General features: G+C 41.8%; 1 protein-coding gene across 1 annotated transcript in view; it reads left to right on the top strand.

Annotated features, from left to right (window-relative positions):
- The window catches only part of EXO1 (exonuclease 1), a 35,053-nt gene that overhangs the window by 9,432 nt on the left and 8,294 nt on the right, over positions 1-17,327 (top strand). The window contains exons 6-11 of the mRNA XM_019549797.1: positions 621-808; positions 2,253-2,349; positions 3,619-3,835; positions 4,488-4,731; positions 12,215-12,701; positions 14,072-14,176. Of these exons, the coding sequence (XP_019405342.1) occupies positions 621-808; positions 2,253-2,349; positions 3,619-3,835; positions 4,488-4,731; positions 12,215-12,701; positions 14,072-14,176 (1,338 nt within the window). The remainder of the gene's footprint in view (positions 1-620; positions 809-2,252; positions 2,350-3,618; positions 3,836-4,487; positions 4,732-12,214; positions 12,702-14,071; positions 14,177-17,327) is intronic.

Here is a 17,327-nt window from a genome sequence, read left to right as displayed (position 1 = left end):
AAAACATACTGTCAAAATAAATCAATTAAGTTTTTAGTTTTCTTCTGTTTCACAGTTTGGATTCTTTTGAATTTCTCCATGTATTTGCATTAATTATTCATTTAATAGGAATCGACATCAGTGTATCTAAATATGCTGTTGGAAAAATAGTTAAATATTTAGTGAGTTGATACTCTCTCCTTTGAGAAATAGCTTGAAGTTTAAGTGCTGTCTGGTAATATCATGTTTCTGTTTTGAGGGTGGTTGAGGGAGAAGGGAAGGTGAAGTAAAGAATAAATTTAGTTATACCTAACTTCATCAATCTTGCATTTCAATGTAAAGTCTTTATGATGACGGGGTACCTATTACTTGTGCATCTGTTGAAGACTACAGCCTTATGGAGGGTTGAAATGTTTAATTGATAATAGCATCAGATTTGAAGGTGAAACAGAATGTACAGGTTATTCCTAATTCAGTTTTTCCATGCTTTTAAAGATAGATGGAATATGTGCCTTAGCTGTCTCTCTTTCAGGCTTTGTCCAGTAATTTAATATATATTTACTCATATATGTATTTTCTCTTCTAACCACTTTCATATGGTTAGAAACGAGAAATAAGCAACATCTTATTTTTCTTGACAGGTTATTAAGAAAATGGGGCAGTACCTTAAGATGAACATAATTGTGTCAGAAGAGTACATAGAGGGATTTATTCGAGCTAATAATACGTTCCTTTATCAATTGGTTTTTGACCCAATCAAAAGGAAACTTGTTCCTTTGAATGCCTATGGTGATGACATTGATCCGGAGACATTAATTTATGCAGGGCAGTATCCTTTCTGTACTGAAAAATCATGGGAAAATGATGTGGTGAAGGAGATTTCTTCCCCTTCTTTCCATTGTGCTTTTCCCCTCCTCTTCTCTTTGTACAATTTGAGTCCTGATTGATAAGTGTCTGGCAAAAGAGAAGTCTGTTATCTTCCTTCTAACATCCTTTTTCAAGCATTATACCCACCCAAAGATCTTAGTACATTCTCAAAGATGCTATAAATAGTTGTTGACTATTTCTTTTTTCCTTGGGAAGCAACTTTCCTTCTACCTGTTCCTTCCTAGTAATGGTTGAATGTGTCCACTTGTGACCTCTAATGTGCCATCTGTGTACACTTGTGGACTGCCAAGTGTTGCTCCTGCATGAGGCCTGAGTAGTGCAATGCATTCAGCACTAACATTCCTCTTTGAGCTTTTGGGCTAGGTACAGACATTGTACATAAACCAGTTTAAGTGATCAGAAGCTGATTTAAACCTGTAACAGAACAGACTTTCAGTGCACATAAACCAGTTTGAAAATGGCTAAAACCAGTTTGAGAGAAACCGGATTTAATGTACTATCAGGCTTAACTGATTTGGGTCAAATTGGTTTATACAATCCAAGATCCCTTCCTGGCTTAAGTTAAACCAGAGTTCCCCCAGCATCCTAGATGCTTTGCAACCTTAGGCAGGGCTCTCTGCTCCAGTCCAGCAGGGCTGGCCCTGACACTACTCCCTGGCTGGAGCTCTGGCAAAGACCAGAGGTACAGCAGCATCTGCCTGGCTTCTTCCCGCTCCCCTTCCTCCCCCCCTCCCCAACTCCCTGCTCAAGCAGGGATTATGTCCCCACAGTGCAGACCGTAGCTAGCATGTGGTATGCTGGTTAATGCTGCAAAGTCTGTGTAAGGCAGACAAGACAAAGGCAGATGTAACAATGTACACTTAGGGCTTTTTGGAGCTAATCAACAAGTAACTGGTTCCTTTGTTCCTTCTTTGGACAAAGTTGTTTAAGAAGAGCTTGAACTACTGAGAGAGAAGCTTTTGTTTTCTGATGAGCTGCTAAATGCTATCAACTTCCTGCTGACTCCCTGGTCAGGAGCAGCGACGGGGTGGGGGGGAGCAGCAGTAACCCCTTCCTCCCTCCCTCCCTAATCGGAGAATCCTGCTGGCGCCTGGCCATGCCCCCCTCAGCTCAGCATTCTGAAAGGGAAAGGAGGGCTGCTCTAGTGCCCCCTGGCTTCTAGCCTGAGCCACTGCAGTCATGTGCCTACATTTCTTCAGCCTGGAGGGCATGTCTGTGTAGTTACAAATTGGTTCAGCCTAGCCAGGTTTAACAGCATTTTAATGTACAAAGTGGATAGCTGCAATTTTAACTTGACCTACTAGTGCCTGCTTTTTGTCTAAATAGTAAAATATTCAAGTAGTTCTCCTTATGTCATTGTATTCTTCCTTATGTGGTTGATTTAGACATTTTGGTGAGAATATTGCTTTTCAAATTGCACTGGGTAATGTAGATGTCAATACAATGAAGCAAATTGATGACTACAACCCTGACAGTTCACAGGTAACATTTGTTCTTAAAGTTTACAGTAAGTTTGTGATGCCTATCTGACTTTGTATAGGATGAAGTGTCTGAATGTTAATATAGACCTGTTTCAAGGGGTGAAAGTTTTTCTATGGTACTATGTGTTTTGCATTGTATACAAGTGTATAAAAATATCAGGCAAGTTCTAGTGGCCAGAGAAGGTAAACTTCCCTCCTCCTTGCTTCCCTTTCTGATTGCAAGTTAAGGACTTTGACAATTACTTCTAGAGCCTAAAATATAGGTGATACATAATCTATTTAAATATTTTTGTCCATATTTTTTTTAAATCCAATAGTTATGAAAAACTTAAAGGTATGCACATGAATATGAATGTAAACATTTTTTCCACTGTCCAGTAAAATAGAACACCAGATAATGTGTCTTCTGTTCTAGGTCAGTGGTCTCCAAAGTGGGGTGCACACACCCCAGGGGGTGCACAAGGCGATCCATTGGGGTGCAGGAAGAAAATATTAGAACTTCTATTTATATTTATGTTTTATATAAATATACATATATTGGGGGTCCGTGCTCAAAATTTTTTTACCGATAGGGGTGTGAGATCAAAAAAGTTTGGAGACCACTGCTCTAGGTTATGAAAACATTTGCATTTGTGTAGAAACATTAATGGAAGTTAAGCATTTTAAGGGGGTTTCCTCAAATTGTGTTTTAGGCAATTCTTTTCTGTCTTCAGGAAAATCCATTATTTGACTGGAAAAAAAAATTGCCATTGCTTCTGTGCTAGTGTTTTTGTTTTATTTCAATGAGCTATCTTTAAAGGGGGAATTTTGTGTGGATCTATTTTGTAGCCATGTTGGTTTGAGACAAAGAGAAATACATTTAACGGTAAAGGTTAATAAATACAGAATTAACCAATATAAAAATAACCTTTTTAAAATGGTTGAGATTCATATTTATGTCATTTAAGTCTAGGAGGAAAGTACTTCTCTCAAGTTTGTCATAGAAATCAAAGCACAGATTTTACTCTACAGACTCTATATCAGAATGCTATAGAAACAAAATCACTTATGCTTTAGTGAAAGGAAGTGGATTTGGTAGCACAAAATATACAATTTGTATGGAAAGTGTGTGAAAATGTGGGATCATAGAATGCAGCATTGAAGAGAAGCCCTGTCTCCCACTAACTTGTATACATGTCAGAACATCTTGATTATACACTGAAGTAGGGAAACCTAAACTGACTGACCTACTTACCTACACACTTTGCTTTCTATTCTTAACTTTTTATAGCCTTCACAACCAAGAAGTCGTGGCTGGAATGAGAGAGCTGCTGGCTGTTTAAACAGTATTTGGAGCAGGGACTATAAACCTAGTCATAATATGGACACTAAGATGCTTACCATGCCTTTGCCAGAGAAAACAACTACCAAAGGCATTGAGAGGATAGTTACTCTCAAAGGACTTAAACTTCCAAGCAGTTTGCTACTGGCCAAAAGACCAAGAATTGGTATGTTTCTTTACAGAAAACATCAAGAGGGAAAAGGGGAATCTATTTGTTTGAGGTAAAGGCATAAGGTTGACAGTGCTGTCTCTGTCAGGCATATTTTTTTTTTATATGCAAGTTTTAATTAGACATGATAGATTTTTATCTATCGGTATTTTTTTTATTTTTGCTAACCTACTTACTTTTTCAAATTCAAGGTCCTTGCTCTCATTTTCAGGTTCTGACGTAAACTTGTTTGTTCAGCTTTAATTTTCTCACGTTCATCTTGTTTTGCAGACTTTTCTTAGTTTTGTTATCCTCATCATAAAATTGTTTTCCCCTTGCTTCTCTTGGGTTGTACCACTATTCTGTAAAATATTATATGCATTAGTCTGCTTTTTAGGAATCACTACTAATAATATTTAGTGGCTGCTATATTATCTAATGGTTTACTTGTAGTTCACTGCTTGTAAAAGAGCATATACAAGTAAAGTTTAAATTTGCTGATTAACATTGGGTTAAAAATTCATACTTGACTGTCTCTATTAGCCTTCTCTTAACCTTCTAACAAATCTAAAATGGTGTTAAGTGGCTTGATGTTCAATTTAGTTAAACTCCATTCTGTGGGTACTTCTACAGCGATGTGAAATTGAATTAAAACTGTGTTTTTCTTTAGAGGAGCTGTCAGATGGAGATCTGTTGAATCAGTATTCATCTTCAAAAAGACTCAAGAAAGAAAACAGTGAGGACAGTGAACCGCAGAAGAAGGTCTCTGCAGTGTCAGTGATTGATGCTTCGGGGGACTCTTTTAGTAAAGAAAGCTTGAACTCCCTGCCTAAAGTTAGAAATAAATTTGCTTCCTTTCTGCAGAGGAAAAACAAAGACAGTAATGCTATTGTTGTTCCAGGGACAAGAAGCAGGCAAGTTCACAGCACTACTTTTGATAAGTAATATAAGAATGTTCAAGTTCAATTCTTATGAAATATTCAGAATTTAGCCTTTCAGTTTTCTCGCTTTTGATCTTCAGCTGAAACTGGGTGCATCTACATGAGAAGCCAAAGGCACCGCAAACTAATTCTACTGTGCGTTAGTGTGGCTGGCAAAAAACATGCTAATGCACAGTGAAATGGCTTTTTTCATGACACTAATGCACAGTAAACATGTGGCAGCACTGCTGCGCAGTAGCACTGATTACAGTACGTTAAGTTAGCTGTAATTATTGGTACTAAACTTAATACATCGTAATTATAGCACATTAACGAATATGCAGATGCGCCCGCTGAAAACTCTGTGCTGAGCACTGTACAAATTGAGTGAGACATGGCTGATGCAAATGGAAAGTTAAAAGGTGGGTGTAGCAAGATAAGCGGGAGAAGTAGTTTCAACAGAGGTGAAATTGTTCCACTTCCATCTGCTGCATGACCCTAGGAACTAGGAATAGAATGCAAGTCTCTAACTTGTAGTCTAGTCTTTTGTACATTATACTAGGCTGTGTTCTTAAATACTGGAATTTGTACAAGGAAGTATGTAATACCTAGATTTATTAATGCAGTATTATTTTATGGTCTCTTCTCTCTTACCTTTTTATCCACTTACCTCTGAGAGGCTATAGGACAAGTTGGCAACCTATGGCTCCATGTGCTTTCTAGCTCACAGGCTATTAGCTCTGGCCTGTGGATCAGCCTAGTGGCTGGGGGGGGTTTTGCCTGCGCTACTCTGACTGCTTGTCCAGAGGTTTGGCAATGGGGTTGCTTTGCTTGTGCCACATTGTAGCTGTATAGAAGTTCAGTGGCAGGGGGATGCTTCTCTGACACTGGGGAAAGGGGCGAGACTTGCACAGAGTGGAGAAAGGATGATGCACCAGGCTGAGCTTTGCCACCAATACCCTAAAACAGCCTGCAGGCTTCAAGTTGCCAGTCCCTGCCCGATTTATATATCATTTAAGATGAGTTTGTTCCAATAACCATAACTTCTGAATTCTTCATGATTAATGATGAAGTTACCCTAATATCTAGCAGAGGTATTATAAGTACTAATTTTTATTTTGAAATAGAAAATGGAGGGTCAAAAGATGTAGGACAGGTGTGGGCAAAATACAGCTCATGGGCTGGATCCAAGCTACTAACTGATTGAATCTGGCCCATGAGAGGAGCCCCACACACTTCACCCTGGGACAGCCAATGCTGTGCGTTCACCCACAGCTGCTGGATGGTCCCAGCCCTGGCCAGCACGCACAGCTTCCTGGCAGGGCTGCATCTGCCACTGCTGCAGCTTTCCCAAGTACTGCTTGGCTTCCCCCTGCCTTCAGTGGTTCCTGCACCTCCTGTCCCTGTTGCGCTGCTCCGGGCAGGAACTAAAGTAGGGAAGTGACAGTGGGTGGGAGAGAAGCTGCAGCTTGGCAGCTCCTGCCCCAGTCCAGGGGCTCCAGCTCCCGTCCAGTTTCCACCCACTCTGCCCACCCAGTGCAATGAGCAGCTACCTGCAGGCAGCTGAGTGGGTGGAATGCAGCCCCACCAGGAACCTGTGTTGTGGCTAGGGCCAGGGCTGGGGTGGGTACAGGCAGGTGTGTGACTTGGGCTCAGATTTATGGAAAGCACTGAGAGGGCAGCCGTGGACTGAATCAGGGAGAGACAGATCACTCCCACACCTGCATTACCTGGTTGAGCTCTGCTGCACTTATGCCCCCTTTTTATTCCCCACCCCCGTACCACATACAAAAGCCATCATGCAATCAACCTCTATATACATTACTCAAAAAACCCATAAATCAGGACAAAAAACATTTTTTGAAATAAAGTTAAAGTATGTTGTAGCAGATGTCTCATTTTTAGCGTAAGATTTTTTTTTTTTTTTCCATCTATGATTTGTTGAAATTGTATCTTCAGAGCTCACCAAAACTCATTGAGTGGCTCTCCTGCCAAAATATTTGCCCACCCCTAATCTAGGGCCTAATCCTGAATGCATTTAATGCATGCATTCAAGTAGTCCTATTGATGTTAACAGTTCATCTCATTTAAATCAGTGATTCTTAACCTTTTTAGACTCAATGCATCCTTGGGAAAATGCCATCTCATAGTTTTTCTCTTTTTTTGACTACATAAATATAATAAAGCAATTTTCTTTTGCCAAAAACTCAAAGACCAAAGCAGGTCAGAATGTGTTTAATGCTATGAATTCCTGTTTGACGTTTGTGGCCATGTCCACACAAGCATAGACATTTGTTTCCCCAGGGACAAGAAGCAGCGGCCCATCTTGCGCCACTGCTTCTTGTCCCTGGGGAACACCAGGTTACCCCAAGTGGGGTAGGGGAGGCTGAGGCCAACACTGGGCTAGCCCCAGTAGCCTTACCTGGAGTCCTTGGGGGCCTTCCAAGCTGTGGTAGAGGTGATCCTACCTCTGGAGTGTAGCTGCAGCCGGCCAGGCTCCAGTTTTGGGTGGTGCGTGCTGTCTCTGCATGTGCCACCCTGCTCTTTTTTGACCCTGGAATTCCTTCTCCCCGCCCCCTCACCGCATGCTGCTACTTTGCAGTGCAGAGACCACCTGAATGTGTGGTATGTGGTGTTGTAGATGCGTCTGCAGCACCACATATCTCATGGCTGTGCTCATCTGGATGTGGCCTGTATGTTTATCTTATTAATTTGTTTCCACACCTAACAGTGCTAACGTTGTGTGGTACAGTTACCTAGATTACAGTAACCTGGGTAGGCTACTGGTAAGGCAGAAACAGCTCTACAGCCCAACCTTTTATTGCACCTTAAAACATGAAAACTTTTATCTGTCTACCTGCAAAAGCACAACACAGATTCTCGCCTATATCAGCTGGGGAGACTCAAGAGGTGGGAAGACGGTGGCATACACATAGGCAGAAGGTCTTGAATTTGCTGAATTTTCCAAATTTCCCTCCAGCCTATACCCAATATTTATAGATGGTTGGTTTTAATATTTTAATAAATGACCTTTTGGTTTGGTTTTATTTAAATTTCTTTGTCTCACTGAAACTTTTGGGACTGAACAAGATCTCTTGTGGACTGGGAAGGTGTCAATTAGTTGGGGTTTATATCCTTGGGAAAGAGGGAGGTTTCTTATATCCTTTCCTTCCCCATTGTGGAATGCTGTTTCTGTTTCTTCTTTATCTGATTTTGTAGTCTTCTGACAGGCTTTTTTTAATTTTACAAACTATATAAACATTTTAACAAAAATATACCTATTATAGCCATATAATATGTAATACATTTTGGTTACATCGGTCACTGCTACTACTTTAAGATAAAAGCTATGATATAGTGTATATAGATTATTTAATGTATAGTTTTCCCTTCTCTGCTTTTTAGGCCTTGTGCTTTGTTTAATTGTATTTGGTTTCCTTTGCTTGCTGTCCAAGTTAGTTGTCACATCGGCAAAGGTTCACACTGTGGTTACTCAGAAACAGGCTGCTTAGGAGCACTTCTGGAGCTTAGCCTAGGTCCCTTTGAAAATGGCCAAGGCTGGGAACAGTATCCCATAGCACCCTTGAAAGGATCTTGCATGGATTATGTGACAATTGTTCACATGTTTGCAGGATGTGAGCCCTAGGAAAATATCTAGATTGATGCCATAGCTGTCTAAATGGGATTTACTGGAATATAGATGCTGAAGGGTACAGATAAATTAACAGTGGACAATAATATAGTAACTTAAGTTAGCAAGCATTAACCGCACATCTGCGCATTTAGTGTCATGTGTAATAGACTTATTGTGCCGCATATTAGTGCGGCAAGCAAAGACTAAACAGTGCACCATAATTACAGTGCATTAATGAACATGTAGATACACCCACTACCTGCTACATTGTAACTCCATTTATTTGACTTTTATCTTGCATACGTGAAGGCCAAACCACAACACTTTGGCCCTCTTTCTTTGATTCATTTGGCTGTTTTTTCAGGGCTAAGATTCCCTTGCTTAGCTTTCACTTCCTGCTGGTAAGAGCAGGTGCAGAGTTCCTGTTGAGTAGTTGGCATGGTAAGAACTCAGCAGGATCTTAACTGGTTGTACTTTGCTCATATATCTGTGCCGTATGTTACAGAGTTATCCAGAATGAATTGCTTACTAGTGGCCATAGCATTCATTCAGGCCTTTCATTTTGGACTGTAATGCTCCCCCACGTACTAGTGCATGGGTTTCATCTTACTGAAAAATAGGTAGAGTATCTATGTACTTGATCCCTGCCTAATCTTTTTTGCAGTCCAGAATGGACATGGGGTATTTCTTGAAATCAGCCAAGATTCCTAGAGAAGTCTTATGCCTGTGGCATCTCCAAATACAGTCAGTTCAGTTCAAAGGATGGTATTTATAATCATTCAGGGTGAATTGATAAAGATTTTCTTGGCTAATACCGATAGCTGATTTATTAACCAGCCATGTTGACCAATAACAATCCAATAGCTGATTTACAGGAATACAGCTCAGCTGCTTGGAGAGCAGCTTCCTGCCAATAAGTTTGGTGGGGGGAGGGCGGGGGCAGATCGAGGCCCCACAGTGGTGGAGGGAGTGGGGCAGGGGCAGGCACTGCCACCCCAGGGCAGTGAATAGGGCTGGGGGCAGGACACTGGGGTCCCACTGGCTGGGGGCAGGACACTGGGGTCCCACTGGCTGGGGAGCGCCGCCCCGCTCTCTCCCTCACTGGGGGCCTTAATCTGCCTCTTTCATGTCCCTTCCTCCCCCTCCCCCTTGCAATTTATCGGCAGGAGGCTGCTCTCCAAGCTGCTGGGCAACATTCCTAGCCACATGCATGCTGCAGTTGTGTGCATGCATGCGGTATTTATACATGACATTATCGGTCAGAAAAAGCCAGTTTCGATAATGTTAGTTCTCCTGTTATCAGTGCTGATCCAATAGGCAATGTATATATCGGTGTACCGCTAATGATAGTGTGAATGAGTTGCAACACATTATCTTACCTCTCACAAGTACTCAATTGCACAATAGCAAAACCTCCTCCCCTCTTGTGGAAGAAGCAGGGCCCCTGGGCAGCCAATAAATCAAGAGTTGTCACACTAGAGAAACATGGCAAATGAGGGAATGAAGAACATTGATTCTCAACCGTTTGGGTCACAACACCTCTCCCCAACTCTTTTGAATTGGGCAGCACCCCAGTTGCTGTGTTGCCTCAGCTTACCTCAGTGCTTCTCAACTCAGGTGCTGCTGTTGCCCCTATGTAAAAGTGCCCTGCATGCCTTGTGCACATCAGACCCTCCACAGCATCTCCAGGAAACAGGTGTACAGACTGCCCTGTACATCTGTTTCTGGGAAGAGCGTTGAAAGGACTGGACCAAGAAGGGATGTGGTACAAGCTGGCTCCCCTGCCTACTTTTAATCTTATCAGAGCAACCCTAATGAAGCAGGAAATCATGTGCATGCCACAGCCCTTCTTGGTCTAGCTGTGCATCATGTGCCCAGAACACTTCTACCTGGTAGCAGCAGTGGCTGCAGTGCAGCATTCCTAGAGGGATCTTGCAGCACCCCAGGTGCTGCAGCAACTTAGTTAAGAACCACTGGCCTAGAATCTAAACCATTCAGGTGGGAGAAGGGAAAACTGGGTTTTGGTTCCCACTGTCAGGATTATTTGCTTTTTGTTATTGGGGGGGGGGTTGTTTTGGTGTTTTTTAACCAATGACTTGTAAAGTATATTAGCAGTCTCGGGAATAGTGAATATAGTGTGGATCTCTCCCCTTCCAACAGAGCTCTTGTCACTTGGCTTTTGTCAGGCTTCCTTTCTTTGTCCCCATGATGACTCTTGAATTTTTTTTCTGCTAGTGGTCCTGCTTCTTCAACAGGAGTGGAGGGTGCCCCAGTCCAGATTGTTCCCTAGCCAATGGTAGGGCACTGTCCTGGGAGGTGGAAGATGAGACTTGTCTCTCCCTCTTTCAAACTAAGCTTTTATGCTAAAGGTGAGAATCACTGTTTGTCTCCAGTTAAGTGACAACCCTCCAGAGAGAGACAAGGCACTTTGAACAGGGGGACCTGAAGTCCTTGGTGAACAGGGGGACCTAAATTGCAGCATCGAGACAGGTTTCTGTGCCTTGGAGAAGTGAATTTCAGATCAGTTGTTGTGTATTTAACATTTTGCTTCAGCTAGCTTTCTGCACCTGGGCTTATAGAATTTCCTCTTGCTCCCCATTTCCTAGGGAGCTCAAGTGTCTTATCAGAAACAGTCTTTTTCAAGGCACCTGACCCTCTTCATTGACTCTGTAGGAGCTAAGTACCTAACCCAGTGTCATAGTCTTCTTCGGGCTACCTCTTAAGAGGTGTCTATGTGACCAAACTGAACCTGGCCCTTAGTGATTTACCCAATGTCAATAAAATTTGTGGCAGAGCTGGGAACTGGATTTCCTAAATCCTGAGGCAGGTGCCTTTAATCACAAAAGCAGAAAGCTAGCTGATGTTCTCAACCTATACAGCATTAGAAAAGGAGGAGCTAGCCAAGAATTAGAGAGTAGCCTGCTTTTCAAATTAAGCTGCAATAAATACAGTCTCTTCCAGGAATGTAAGTTCATTTTTTCTGAAAAGGGCATGACTATAGCCTAGCTTTGCTGGGTATGGACAAGCAATGCATTTCTAACAGGAGGAATGCCTTTTTACCTGCTAGAAACTGGGAGCATACAGGCATTTATGTAGCTTCTTCCACAAAAAACATACCAGATCTATGAGACAGATTTTCTTCTTTCAACAAGGAAGATAATTCCTATGTGAAAAACTTGCGTGTGGGCAAGGACAATTTTACACTTCTGCTGCTCCACTCCTCCCAGGAGAAGTGGAGCAAGAAGGAAAAATGCTCCCCTGTTTTCTGCAGACCAGGGTAAACCTGATCTAAGGAAAATGGAAGGGGAGATGAGGGCAGCAGCAGGGGAGTGGGAGAAGTGCAACACCAGAGAAAGCTTCCCTGTGCATTCTTCAAAACAAGCTGGATAGAGCAGTAGTCGTTACTCAGTCTTTACCAGTCTGAGGTAACTGCAGTCTGCATTTGAGGTCACCCCACAACATGTGGGGAGCAGGGAAGAGGGGACAGCTGAAGGCTGGAAGGCCTGTACGCTCCTGCTCCTGATAGGGTTGCTAATGCTGCAAAATTCCCACAAATTAGCAGCACTAGAAATGAACACTTGTCCATGGCCCCTCACTTAAAAACAGCACTAACCCTTGTTGACCCTTCCTACTGCCCTGAAAGGTAAAATAACGCAGTTCTTACATATACTGAACAAACGGGGTGAATGAAAGATGAGTCATACAACTGCAATAGTATTTCAAATCCAAATTGCTGGGCACATATAACTAGCTGACTGTGTAGGTGGAATTTTCGCTTGCAAATAAGTGATTTTTTTTTTTTTCTTTAAACTTCCCGTTCATCTTTCTTTCTGTGTACATTAGGTTCTTCTGCAGTCCTGTGGATGTGTTTGATTGTACAGAAAAGGAGGAAGTCCACCAGCCATCTCACAAAGTAGAGTTAGACTGTCCAGCACAGGAACTCAAACATATAGAAGATCATGCTCCTCAGTCTTTGGAGACTGGAAAATTTACAAGAACTGTTTTACCATCCCCTGGAGAAACGCAAAGAAGTTGTTTCCGTTGGTCTGGAAACTTTGGAAAGAATCCTGGGACTCCCAGCCCATCTAGTGGCTTGTTGCAGTTACAGCAATTTCACAGAGAGAGAGAAAACCAAATGGTCTCCCAGGAGAATGGGATGGCTAGATTACATACAGTAAGCGATGTAGCACATGATGAATCGGATGAAGAATCCTGCCCTGTACCAGAAATGGAATGTTCTTCTCAGTCTCAGGAGTCTTATGAGCTGTCTGGAAGCAGTTTGGACTCTTCAAAAATTTCACAGGTGTTTAACAAAGATTCAGATGCAGAAGTAAGAAAACTAGCCTTTGTTTTAATTCAGCTACACTGTCTATGTGGGCTTAAATTTTTCTGAATTAAATTAAGTTTTCAGAACTCTTAGTGCTTTGTGTGGAGTTCAGCTGAATTACAGCAGGTTAGTATCTAACTGTCTTTCCTCTTTAAATTCATACTCCAAGGCTACAACATCTGTAAAGCCTGAGTTGGTATATTTAGTTTTACATAAGGCTGTTTGTGGGTCAGTGCTTGAGTTTTATGCTTTCAGTTCTCCACTACTGCTCATTCAGGGATTCAAATCAAGTATACAGATCCATTTTACAGTTCTGCATTTTGCTTTCATGTGTCACAGGAGAAGTGGCATCCTATGTACATACATTTACACAGCCTTACTTGATAAAAACAAGAAGAGATTCTCACAAAAGTTCTTTGAAATGGTGAAAAATGTTGCAGGCTATATAGTATGAGCAATTTAGGTAGCACAAGCATCCGTTTAAATCCGGCAAATGGCATTTGCCAAGTTCTATTGCTTTCAATATTAATGACATTGCTTTAAGCCAAAGCAAGCATGCTCTGTACTTTGTGTGGAAACAGCCTGGGCTCAGCTGTTCACATCTCAATAAGGTCTGTTATATTATTATTCAAAGGCTTTGTTAAGTGTAGACTCTCTTTTTTTTCTCTTCATTAAGGCTGGCTATTTTTTGTCTGAATGCTCCTAACGCAAAATGGGCAATTAGCTCGGCTGAAGGCCCACTTAAGGAGTTTTGGTGAGCTGTTGAGGGGACAGGAGGTGGAACGGGGTTGGGGAGCCTGAGGAGGGAGGAGTGCACCCCATGCTGCTCTGCTCTGCAGCTGAGGCTGGAAAGGGCCACACAGCGCACAGACTCCTCTGCCCACTCCCTGCCTTCCTGTTGGCACTGTGCAGTCCTGGCACTGTGGCTGCCAGGCCTGCAGGGGACAGGACACAATGCAGCATGCCAATTAGCTGTCCTGCCTGCCTCCAAGGAGCATACTGCCTGACTACAGCAACAGCAGAGCAGCGTGGAGCACAGTGCTCCCTCCTCTGGCTCCTGGCGGGTTGGATAGGATCAATTGGCTGGCTGGATACGGCCCACCTGCTGTATTTCAGCCACACGCCCCACTACCACTGAGAGCAGCCTTGAAATTAACAGGATTTGGTTTTCTGGCTTCTAATGGCACAACACTGACCATGGTTGAGATCTGTATGAAGGACTGACAGCCCTCTGTGCCTGTTGGGTAATTTTTAATTGCTCAAGCCCACTACATATAGTTTAGACTATGTTGTATAATCATACATGCACATATGTGATCATTATGGGAAAGTCCATTTTGAGTGATGCAAGATAATTGTTTGTCTTTTCAAAGGAACTTGACTGCAGCTTAAAGCTTGATGGTGATTCACATTCTCAGAGTTCACCCCCATTTTCTACTACTTGTACAGAAAGAAAAAATACAGTCCTAAGGAGTAAGGTACAATGTTTCTTTAATTTTAATACATGTTCCACAGTGTCCTGAAGTCCATCTAGCTACATTTTAAATTCTTATAATTGCTTATTTTGAAGACTTTATTAAGATGAGTTTCAGGTCTGTTTGCACATTCAACATGCATTCATCAGTCAGCATTTCTAACATTTAATTACAAATATTTGTACAGAAACTACTGAAAGAGGAGAACTAGTTTCAACTCGGTTGTGCTTAGAACCAATAACAAGCCTGCAGTTTTTGTCATTTCTATTATTTATATGTTTTTGCTTAAGTACAGGACCCTTATATTAAGTTCTTGTGTATATCACAAGCTGCAGCCATGCCTTAATGAGCAGGAATAAAGCCGCACTAGAAACAAGGGCCCACAGTCAGTTTTTCTAGTAGTGTGTGCCCATCTTTGTCCCCCCAGCCCCACCTTGTGGCTAGAAAAGTACTAATAAACTTTTCTGGCCGAAGAAATCTTTATAAGCCTTCGCTTAATCAGAACCTAATTCAATCCTAATTCAAAGAGTTGTAATAAAAATTTATATTGTTAAAATTTAAGCAAGAGATTAATAATCACTAAAAAAAAAATGTGCACCTAAGTTTACAAGTGTAGCAGCATGCATGTGTTCCTTGTACGTTGTGGTTGTTTATTGCTTTTGGTGTAAAGAATTAGAAATTTTCCTTTTAATTATCTTAATCCATTTCTTAAGTTAAAAATAAATAATGTACTATTTCATTAAAATATGAAATGTCTGTTTATGAAGAAGAGCAGTAGAATTGCTAGGCCAATAGCCATGGACTTGGGAGATCTTGGTGTAGTTGATTTGTTTTCCAGACTTCTTATGTGACTTTTGGGGGGGAAAATCAATCTCTTGTCTCAATGCTCCATCAGTAAAATGGAAACATTAAGAATCTCCTGCTTTACCGACAGCTTTTGTGAGGCTAAATACATTAAACTAAAGTACTTGAGAGTTATATTAAATCTACAGATACTTATATCTCCAAGAAACTCTAGAAAATGTGGGTCCTTTTAAAGCTAGTACAGTAATGTTTTTACTCATCAGTGGAGTGAAGTGATTAATGGGGTTTGGGATAATGTGCAAGTCCTGACTAGGAAATTATAAAAATTCTGAATTTTAATTCATGTATCATTGTTATGAGTTTATATAAATTAGCAGGCACTCTAAGATCTTGGAGTCTTGTCTGTGATGATATTTCTACCTTGGGTGATGTCGATGGTATTGAACCAAGTTGTAGAAAACACTTAAAAATAAATAAATAAAACCTACTAATTTGGACAAAAAATGAACAGTCACCTCATATTTTACTCTTCACTGTAACTTCTGGATTTCATGGAGAAGAGTGGATTCAGGGAACTGTGACCTTCAATAGTTCATCCTCAGTCAGCAAATCCCTTTATTTAAACTGGTTAATGCTTTCTTTCTGTGTTAGTTTTCAAAAGATTGCTAACACCTTCCTTGATTCCAAAATGAGCTTTGCACCTAGAGGTGCACCAATACATCTGTCTGATATCGGATTGGCACCAATATAAAGAAAACTGACTGTATCAGAAATCGGCTCAATGCAGCCGATAAATGCCTGTATGTGCATGCGGCCACAGTGCAGCACGTAGGCAGTGAGGAGCACTGCCCAGCAGCATGGAGAGCTGCGTGCAGCTGGAAAGGCCATTGTGGTGAAAGGGGAGCGGGGAGGGAAGGGATTTGGTGGGGGGAGAGCACAGGACAGACCTGCAGCTTGTCCAAGGGGTGCGGGGGAGCGGCTTACACCTCTGCTTGCACCCTGGGAAGACATGGGGGGTGTGCTGTGCCCCTGGATCAGCAGGGGGGTGGGCTACAGCTGTGGACCGGAGCTGGGGCTGCACCAGGCTCTTCTCACTGGGGGCTGGGCTTGTGGCAGGTGGCAGCAGTGCTGGGAGGAGGAGCTATGGTGGGGATACGGTGACATTTTGGGTGACTGCAGCTGCCCTCCCCATGTGCCCACCTCCAGTGCCACCACTGCCTACCCCAAGCCCAGCCCCTGCCAAGAAGCGCCCGGTTCCAGCCTGCCTCTCCATGCCCTCGTGGGGTGCAAGCAGTGGCTGAAGCACCTCCCCCACACAAGCCTTGTGGCTTATGTAGGGCTTCTCCATAAAATTATAGTTTTAATATTTATAAGACCAATCTGATTTTAAATATTTTAGTTCTAAAAGGGGAAAAATAATTGAAGAATTAATGTGAAGAAAACCTCTGTGTTCATGTACTTAAAATATTTTTATTGCATTGGTACAAGCATAGTATATTTTGTTTGTCTGTCAGCCTGTCCCTAGCTATTGATATTGCAAAGCTATAGTCCAATTAAGTAAATTTACTTATCTTTCTGCAGTGTGTGCAGCACTGAGGCACAGCAGAGGTAGAGTTAAGCTTGTGTAGGGTTAGCATGGAACATAAACTAGAGAAGAAGAATTATTCCTTAAGCATCTTCATATAATGTTTGGAAAGGAGAAAAAATGTTTTTTAGAGGTCTCTAGATTCATTTAACATCTTCTTTAAGACACGCTAACTAAAGAAACATTTCTGAATTGGTGGATTTGGATAATTTATCCAGTTGAAGATTTACTGGCCTGCTGATATCAAGTTTTTAATAATAATTAAATAATACCAGGGAATAATACTACTAGGGAAGTCCCAGAAAACTGGAAGAGTGCTAATGCACCGTATTCAAAGGACACAAGTAAGATGACCTAAAGAACTGTAGAACAATTTCCAATGATGTCAAGTTTTGGCAAAACAATTTAAAAAGCTGATGTGTCATTAAATTGCTAAAAGATGAGGATATGATTTGCTAAGAGTGAAAATAGATTTTTGAAAAATAAATTGTCTCATTCTGATTCAATTACTTTTCAAAATTAGTTTCATTATGGAAAAGCCTGCAAAAAAACTGGTTGGAAACTAAAGCCTGACAAAGCTGAATGGAAAGAAGGCACAGTTGTTGGGGTTCATAGAATCAATGAGTTGAAGGGACCTAGACAGATCATTGAGTCTGACACCCTGCCCAGGGCAGGAAAAGTTCCTGGGGTCAGTAATCTCCTCTTGAAGATTTCCAGTGAAGGTGAGAGCACCACCTCTCTGGGAAGCCTATTCCAGGCTCTGGC

This window comes from Crocodylus porosus, unplaced genomic scaffold, assembly GCF_001723895.1.
Source record: "Crocodylus porosus isolate Cpor-Errol unplaced genomic scaffold, CroPor_comp1, whole genome shotgun sequence".
In the NCBI taxonomy this organism is placed as follows: Eukaryota; Metazoa; Chordata; order Crocodylia; family Crocodylidae; genus Crocodylus; species Crocodylus porosus.
Note: the sequence above shows the minus strand (reverse complement) of the source record. Positions and strands in the feature narration are given on the sequence as shown.